Below are 8,564 nucleotides of genomic sequence, written 5' to 3' on the forward strand. Positions count from 1 at the left end.
CTTTCTCTCTCCATCCTCTACGTGCTGTTTGCAAAGCTTTGCTAAATCCTGACTAATCGCAGCTTTGGGTCACATGCTGTTGTCCCGGCCCTATCAGGGGCGTCTCCATCCTGCTGCTGCCGCCGCCGCCGTTGGCTTAGAGGACACATCATCTCCCCTTGAGGTCCTGCATCCCTTCTCAGCTCCGTCCTCTCTCCTCTCTACCAGCACTTTCTCAGTCTCTCGTTCACCCCTGCTTTAGGAAGGTAAGTGTCCCCCCCCCCCCCCCCGTTGCCAGCCGCCCCCTCCCCTCACTGCATGCGTGCCTCTGCTCCCCGCTCCGTGCCCTCCAAACCCTACACGCACTTGTGTCCCTGTAGGAAAGGACCGTAGTGAGCGGAATTAGCGATTAAACTCCTCTCACTTCCTCCACCTGCTCCTCCCACCCGTTTCTCCTCACCCCCACCCTTCTCACTTCTCTTTCCTATTTTAATTTCAGGTACTCCCTCCTTCCCCATCCCCGGCGAGCATCAGTTCAGATACGAGGCTGGGGAAAGGGGAGAGTTGGGGGGGGGGGCAACCGACAAGCATAGGGGGCTGCTTCCAAGGGCACTGCGGGGAGACGCTGAGATGGAGCTCTACCTGGGGGAGGGGACTGGCTGTAGCGTGAGGTAAAGCTCGCTGGATATTGCTGTGGAAAGGACCCAACCTCAGAGCAGACCTCTCCCAAACTACTGTGTCGACGCAAACACGGGAGCGCAGCCCAGTCCCGGGGAGAAGGAGGGAGGAGGAGGAGGGATGTTTTCATATCACCGCCCCACACCGCGCAGGGTGAGGGGGGGCAGCAGGGAGAGGAGGTGACAGTCAAGCGAGCGAGAGCTGCAGCAGCCACGACACTGCAGCAGTGCGGGCTTCCTTGGGAGCAGTGCCTGGCCGGGGGGGGTGGCAGCTGCACCGGGTTCCCAGCATGCAGGACTGCTGGCTGTGCCTCGGGGAGAGGTCTCTGCAGTGCTGGCCTGCTGGGAAGTCAGGGGGCATTGCTGCAGGGGGCATTGCTGCAGGGGGCATTGCTGCAGCAGGGTCAGGCAGTGCCCTGGTGGTTTGCGCCGCATGCAGCCGTGCCCGTGGGAGGCACTGCAGCAGCGCCATGCCACGGTGCCCTGCTCAGCCCCTGCTTGAGAGAGGCAGCCCAGCCTTCAGCCTAGCTGCTCTTCTCACTGTGTCAATGGGTTTCCGACTATGGCTCTGTCCCAATCCCTTATATCCCGGCTTATCCGCCTCTGACCTGCTTTCAGGACAGTGCAGCTGATGCTGGGGATTTCAGAGTGGTTCAGCAGAGGCCAAGCAAAGGGGGACATGGGGAAGCCACAGAAGTGGAGAAAAGGTTGTCGAGAACTAAAAAGGAATGAAAAGATCCAGTAAATGATGGGATGGACCCAGCTGGGTTGGATTTGGTCTTGTCTTTTGGCATCCTTGGAGCTGGCTCAAACAGGGGTAGGTGAATGTAAGCAGAGGGATGTAACCAGGGCCAACACGTAAGCACTGCATCTGGCACTGGTCTTGTCAGACCCCTGCTGTGCCATAGGTCATTTTAATAGGGGCATGGGCAGGGCACCGTTGTGAAGAAGCTCACAGCTGTGCAGGCATGGCTCTGGAGGAAGCTCCTGCAGTGCGGGCCAGATGGCGTGAGGAGTGCTGCCAGAGTGGCTGAGGGAGATCCCAGCCCACATGGGCACTGTGGAGGGCCCTGCCAAGGTTCCAAAGAGCCCTGGTTTCCCCCATTGAACCTCCCCAGCACTGCAAGCTTTTGCTGACACTTCAGAACAGTGTGATTTCCCCACGCCCTGTGATTTCCCAGGGGCCATGGGACTGGGAACTGACTCTCGCTTCCCCAGCCTGTTTCTTAGCCCTGCTCTTTGCCATGATACCCTATTTGCAGCACCCCCCCCAACAAACACAGGTGTGCTGAGAGCCCATGTCAGCTCTCAGATCTCTCAGATATCTCAGCTCTCTTGCCCACAGACCAAGGCATCAGAACTGAGCGTGTCCTTTCCTCTCCACAGAGTCACCATGGCAGTCGAGAGGATCCATGCCCGAGAGATCCTGGATTCTCGTGGGAACCCCACCGTGGAGGTGGACCTGTACACACACAAAGGTATGGGGTGAAGATGAGAGGTGAAAGTCCTGCCTTACTGAAGGGGCTGGATGTGCACAGAGCAGGGAGGATCTCCCATTGAAGGTGCTCCAGTGAGCAACCAGAGACAGGCCAGGGAGACAGATCTCCTGGTGTCTACCTGTGGTCCTGCATGATGTGCACAGCGACTGCTGACTGCTGTGCATCTGGCTTGCCCCATGTCTGATTATAGCAGGGACAATTAGTTTCTTTAAAGCAGATGTATTTACCTTCTTATCCTATCCACACAGCGCTCTCCTGCAGCTATACTTTCACTCCTGGGGCACATTTGGAAGTGCTTCTATGGCCACACTCTTGAGGTTGAGGGAATATTTGTTTCTGAGATATGTGGCTCTATCCTTTCCTTAAAGTAGAATACAGACAGATGCACGAGGGCTTTCCTTCTTTTTAATCCTCTGCTCTACTCACACCCGTGTTTTACTGTCTGACAGGCATGTTTCGAGCGGCAGTGCCCAGCGGAGCATCCACTGGTATCTATGAAGCACTGGAGCTACGAGATAACGACAAGTCCCGTTTCCTTGGAAAAGGTGGGAAGGTGTCTGCCCCACACCCTGTACCTGGGGCTGCTTCACGTGGGGCTACCACTCATCCACTAATGAAACATGTCCTCCACGGGACCATGCAGGCACAGACCCAGTGTCAAGTGAAATATCAGGCCTCGATCTTCCCTCCCTGTTTCCCCTCTCAGCCTTTCTATTGGTCTTCTCCCTCCCTTTCTTCATTCTCTTCTTTGCCTCAACCTTTGTCTCTCTCCTTCTTTCTCTGTCTATTCCCTTATTTAGGGGTCCTGCAGGCCGTGGATCATATCAACAGCACTGTCGCCCCAGCTATCGTGGGCTCTGTAAGGATTTCTCTTTGTTCTTCCTTATTGACTGCTTACTCCGTTCTGTCTCTTTCCACCTGATCTCTGTTTCTGCCTTTCTTCATCTCACTGGGTTGACAGATGTAGTGCTGCTCTCTGTGAACCCAGGCACACCCCTCCTGCCTCCATGGCTGTATGCAACCGCAGGGATTTTTCCTCTGGGTGGAAAGGAGTTAACCCTACCTGGCTCACTGCTGCACCTGTACCACCTACCCTGTCCCCTCCTTTCTTTCTGTAGAGCTCTCTCCCTTTTTCAGATGTGCTCCTCCTCACGTAATCTCATCCACACGTCTGCATCCTCACACCCATTTGTCCTCCCCTCTCCACCAGCATTCATAGTGTGGTGAGCAATGACTGTACCCGCGCAAGGTTTGACAGCCCCCCCAGCACAGTCTGTGGACTTACAGAGCTGTGGTGTTATATCTGTAAGCCCTTTATGGGACCTGCTCTGAAGGGAGTTGAGCTGATGTCACACACTGAAAGCCACACAGCTTGTGAGGAGCCTGACTGAGAGCCCAGCAATCCTCACCCCTGAGAACTTCGTGTAGTGTTGGGAGGCCCCCCTTGTTGTCCCTAACACTGCTCCCCGGCTCACTCCCAGGAACGGCTCCATCTAGTTCACATGCGCTTTCTTGGGGTTGAGCATGCACTGTTATGCCTAGCTTATCTGTAGCCATAGCACCACAAAGCTCCATGGAAGCTGCCAAAAAGCTGGATAAATCCTCACGTGAGTGCTTATGTGTCGAACTCTGCGTGGCCAACCTGGGCTGCTGTTGGTCCCTTATGCAATGCGGGTGCATCTACACCGCACTGCAGTAACATCATCATGGTTACCTTACTCAACTATATGCCAAGGCACTAATTTCCAGAGCTTTGTGTGTATATATTCCCCCACAAGCTGAAAGAGGTCCATGTACCCTCAGCTTCTCCATCAACACCTCCTTCCTCGTGTGCCAGAGCCAACGACTCTTCTCAACATCCCCTTCTCAGGAACTCTTTCTTTCCTCCAGGGCCTCTCTGTTGTAGATCAAGAGAAGATAGACAACCTGATGCTTGAGATGGACGGCACGGAGAACAAATGTAATTTGCTATTTATTTTGGTCTGGGAAGTAAAGAGCACAATGGGTGGAGGGAGGGTTGTAGGCTGGTCTGGCAAGGACACTTGCTGGGCAGGGCAGTACCTGAGAACCTCAATGACTTCTTGGTTTTGCTCACAGCCAAGTTTGGTGCCAATGCCATCCTGGGAGTCTCACTGGCTGTGTGCAAGGCAGGAGCTGCAGAGAAGGATGTCCCCCTGTACCGGCACATTGCTGACCTGGCAGGCAACTCCGATCTCATCCTTCCTGTGCCAGTAAGAATCCTCCATCCCTGACTTACTAATTCAGAAGCTTCTAAAGACACCTCAAAGAGTGTGTTTGATAGAGGAGGCAGAGAAGGAAGGGATATAGGACCAAAAGACCAGCTGAATGCACTGTAGGAAGCAAACCAATGGCCAGGCTTTCTCTGGGAAGGACTCAAAACAGAATGTCTACTCCTGGAATGGTGTGTAAGGCTCTTCCCTTCACACCTCCACAGGGGTAGAGGGGAACTGTAAAAGGCTCAGGAAAGGATAAGAGATACATTAGTCACAGGCCAGTTTCTGTAAAAGGAAGGGCTATGTAAACTAGGAGTCATCCATGTGGAAAATAGGAGCTGAGGAGGATACAGATGTTGTGGTGGGAGTTGATTGAGGATCAACCACTCACTCTTGATACAAGAACCAGAGGGCATCACGTGAACCCTCTAGGCACAGTTCAAAACAAGGCTAGTTACAGTGTGAAACTCCCTCACAGAGCATACTGTGGGTGCTAAAATTGTCTTGGGGTTGAGGAAAAAGGTCCTAGAAGAGAAGCTGACGTAGCCTTGCTGAATGCACAGGTAAATACATACAATCTGGGCGAACTCTGAGAGGGAAACAGGTGGGAAAGTCCCCGCCAGTTGTTTACCGCTATTGGAAGGAGGATCCTAGGCTGTATGTGGCTTTGGTCTGACACACTGCAGCTGATGTGTTATGTTACTCTATGGGATGTGATATACCACGAATAGACATGGTGACCCATCTGAGAGCATTGTCAAAACGGGTTCTTTCAGCTCTAATTCACTTGCAAACTCTTCCAGGCTTTCAATGTGATCAATGGAGGTTCCCATGCAGGCAACAAATTGGCAATGCAGGAGTTCATGATCCTACCTGTGGGAGCTGAGAGCTTCCGCGATGCCATGCGCATTGGTGCTGAAGTCTATCACAATCTCAAGAATGTTATCAAGGAGAAGTATGGCAAGGATGCAACCAATGTGGGTGATGAAGGAGGATTTGCCCCTAACATCCTGGAAAACAGTGAAGGTGAGAGTTACACGGTGGGATACTCCTGCCTGCAATGGTGTGAGCAAGGCCTTTCTGCACCAGGTCCTTTTGTCCCTTTGGATGTGGCCTCCACAGCTCCTCAGAGTGTTTCTGTTGTGCTCTGGGCTTTGTTCTCTCTCCCTCATTGTGCCATCAGACTCACAGTGGGGGGCCTTCCTAGGGAGGGTTTCTGCTGGAAGTCAGAGCTCTCCACACAGGCTGACTTTAACTCTCTCCCTTCCAGCTCTGGAGCTCCTCAAGGAAGCTATTGACAAGGCTGGCTACACTGATAAGGTTGTCATTGGCATGGATGTGGCTGCCTCAGAGTTCTATCGAGATGGCAAATATGACCTTGACTTCAAGTCCCCAGATGACCCGAGCCGCTACATTTCTGCAGATGAGCTGGGTGACCTCTATCAAAGCTTTGTACGTGATTATCCAGGTGAGCCACTGTGCTTGGCAGCGGTGTTGCAGACGTCACAGGTGCATCTCTACCATTTGGGGGGCATGGAAAGGAAGGTAGCTTTGACTTGTCTCTTCTGTTGTCCATTCAGTGGTTTCCATTGAGGATCCCTTTGACCAAGATGACTGGGAGGCCTGGTCCAAGTTCACGGCCAATGTTGGGATTCAGATAGTGGGAGATGACCTAACGGTGACAAACCCCAAGCGCATCGAGCGAGCTGTTGAAGAGAAGGCCTGCAACTGCCTCCTGCTCAAAGTCAACCAGATTGGATCTGTCACGGAGGCCATCCAAGCGTGAGTCCACCTGCTGCCAGTCTTGTCTGAAAGAGTCAGTGGTGTATCACAGTAAGATTAAGACCTGTGTCTCTACAAGAGTGTAGGATGCTGAGTGTGGGAGGAGAGGGGGGTCTGGATCTCACCCTGTGCAGGTGGTGGGTATTAGAGTGGCAGCTGCTGAATCCATTTCTTGCTCCTTGCAGCTGTAAGTTGGCCCAGGAGAATGGCTGGGGTGTGATGGTGAGTCACCGCTCTGGGGAGACCGAAGACACTTTCATTGCTGATCTGGTTGTAGGACTGTGCACTGGGCAGGTACGTGAAACCTCGGGTGTGCACAGGCTGGCAGGAAAATGAAGGGGTGAGAAGCAGCATCCCTTCTGCTTCTGCCTCTGGGGAAACTGGTGCAAGTCATAGTGGTGTCTTACAGTGTTTGTTTTGGGTAATCCTTTACAGATAAAGACGGGTGCCCCCTGCAGGTCTGAACGTCTGGCTAAATACAACCAGCTCATGAGGTAAGGGGCTCCGAGGGTAGGAAACAGGAGTGAGAATTGAGATTAACTAAATGGAGAAGCCCAAGGGCAGAAGGAGCTTGTGGGGAAAAATGTGAAGGCAAAGTGCAGAGGTGAAAGTAGAGATCTCTGGATCCCTCCTCCTTGGCATGGTGGGATAGCAGCACCCTCCAGCAACGATCCTCCTGGTTCCCTCCCTCCCTCAGGTTCTCTGGTGCCTTCTCTGACTCTTTCTGTCTCTCTCTCCTGCAGGATTGAGGAAGAGCTTGGTGATGAAGCACGCTTTGCTGGACACAACTTTCGCAACCCAAGTGTTCTTTGAACGTTGTCCCCCAGGCAGACACCCTTCGACTCTTTCCCAGATCACAGACTCTGAACCTTCCCTTCTCTTCACTGCTCCCTTTTTTGCTCTGTCTCCCTTCTCTGCCACCTGGTTTCCTCTCACCTCAGAGCCCCACGAGTTCAGGTATCCCTGGCTAGATATACCCAAGCGAAGGATGAAAAAGAGCTCCGCACCCTGTCCCTTGCTTTGGGATCATAAGCATTTCTGGATCTAGGCATTTTGTGTCTTTCGTTCTTGTGTGCATCTGAATCCCTCTGTTCACATATTAGACTATGGGAGCATGCTGCCCAGCGTGTTTACGTTGTACGCCGAAGCATGTGCAGTGAACATATGTGCGTCGGCTGGTGTGTTTGGACAAGTGTCGCACTTGTAGCTGTGTTTGAACGAGTGTCACCAGTGGCTCGCTCTCGTTGTGAGTGTGCGTAGGTGTATGTGTACTGGCCTACAGCATTGCTGTGCCCCAGGTGCATTTGTGCTGAGCCGTGGTGGGACCTAAGTGTCTCTTCCTTCCGTTCTGAGCGCTGTTCTGTGCTGAGCTGTGCTTGGCAGCAGCTTAGTGTTGGGTGAAGAATTGCTTGTCACTGGCCGTGTGTACGTGTGCTGTCAGTCTCCAGGTTGAGCAGCTCTGTGGGTCAGCACGTAGCACTGTGGGGCAATGTATTAAAACACAGTCGTAAACAAAACACACGCTCTCATTTGCTTCTCTTGACCTTTTCCTCTGTTTCCATCCCTCTTGCACTCCTCCACTCTCTCTTCTGCCCATGATGTCACCTTCTAGACAGGCAGTGCTCAGCAGAGCAACAAACTGCAGAACCCTAAACTTGATTAAAATGTATTTCACACCTGAGACACTTGGCTTGGCCTCATGTTTCTCTGCACTTGTCTGTATTTGAGGAACGGGGTCGTTTTGCCGTCCACAGGCCAGATGCCCACTTGGCATCCGGTGGCAGTCAAATAAAACTGCAGCTTTTGGAAAAGAAAAAGCTGCCTACATGACATCCAGTGACGGCAAACTGGAACTGCAGCTTTGGGAAGAGAAAGAAGCTCTCAGTAGCCTCTTTGTGTGCTGGGGCACACTGAGGTCCCACAGAGCTCCTGTTCAGCCCTCATCTGACCATGCCACACCTTTCACGCTGAGTAAGGTAAAGTCTATTTGTTCAATGAGCCCTAAGCCTTCTTGCCCACGTCCCAGTCTGGACTTCCAAACTGAAAGACAACACTTAAAAATCAACACTGTCATTTCACTGCTGCCTCTCTACTAAATGACACAGGGAAAGAAGTGCATTCATCAAGGAAAGACAAAGGCTGCGACAGGAGAGAAAAGATGGTGGGAAGGAGAACGGTGTTGAGACGGGCTTGGCTCCAGTGGGGTCAGTGCTACATACGTACCTCTGGGAGTCCTGTCCCCCACCTCACGCACAGGGCCGGTCAGTGCAGAGCAGCACAGAGCAGCAGCACTGCCGCTGCCTTCTGGGAGCTGTAGTTCGGCTATGGCCGCGAGGAAATAAAAGAGCTCCATTTTCCAGTGCCGGAGCCCTCGCCTCGCCTCAAAATGCGGG

The 8,564-nt window shown here is 52.9% G+C and overlaps 1 protein-coding gene across 2 annotated transcripts; it reads left to right on the forward strand.

Moving 5' to 3' along the window:
• The first annotated feature begins 36 nt into the window (after positions 1–36).
• On the forward strand, positions 37–7,852 carry ENO2 (enolase 2). 2 transcript variants are annotated; one of them, XM_015872738.2, is made up of 12 exons: positions 37–245; positions 2,043–2,134; positions 2,605–2,700; positions 2,956–3,014; positions 4,046–4,115; positions 4,253–4,386; positions 5,193–5,415; positions 5,660–5,857; positions 5,970–6,171; positions 6,357–6,465; positions 6,607–6,665; positions 6,915–7,852. In XM_015872738.2, exons 2-12 carry the CDS (start codon positions 2,050–2,052, stop codon positions 6,982–6,984), a joined length of 1,305 nt encoding a protein of 434 aa, XP_015728224.1. In that variant the 5' UTR covers positions 37–245; positions 2,043–2,049; the 3' UTR covers positions 6,985–7,852. The 2 variants fall into 2 exon arrangements, with proteins under 2 accessions (XP_015728224.1, XP_015728243.1); XM_015872757.2 differs by lacking the exon at positions 2,956–3,014.
• Positions 7,853–8,564: the final 712 nt, after the last annotated feature.

The sequence above is a fragment of the Coturnix japonica genome, chromosome 1 (assembly GCF_001577835.2).
Source record: "Coturnix japonica isolate 7356 chromosome 1, Coturnix japonica 2.1, whole genome shotgun sequence".
Lineage (NCBI taxonomy): Eukaryota > Metazoa > Chordata > Aves > Galliformes > Phasianidae > Coturnix > Coturnix japonica.

What these genes read in the sequence shown, in the direction of transcription:
- ENO2 (XM_015872738.2), top strand. Translation starts at nt 2,050, where the DNA reads ATGGCAGTCGAGAGGATCCATGCCCGAGAGATCCTGGATTCTCGTGGG. An exon ending in GTCCCGTTTCCTTGGAAAAG is followed by an intron (nt 2,701 to 2,955) that starts GTGGGAAGGTGT and finishes TCCCTTATTTAG; the next exon opens with GGGTCCTGCAGGCCGTGGAT. An exon ending in AAATACAACCAGCTCATGAG is followed by an intron (nt 6,666 to 6,914) that starts GTAAGGGGCTCC and finishes TCTCTCCTGCAG; the next exon opens with GATTGAGGAAGAGCTTGGTG.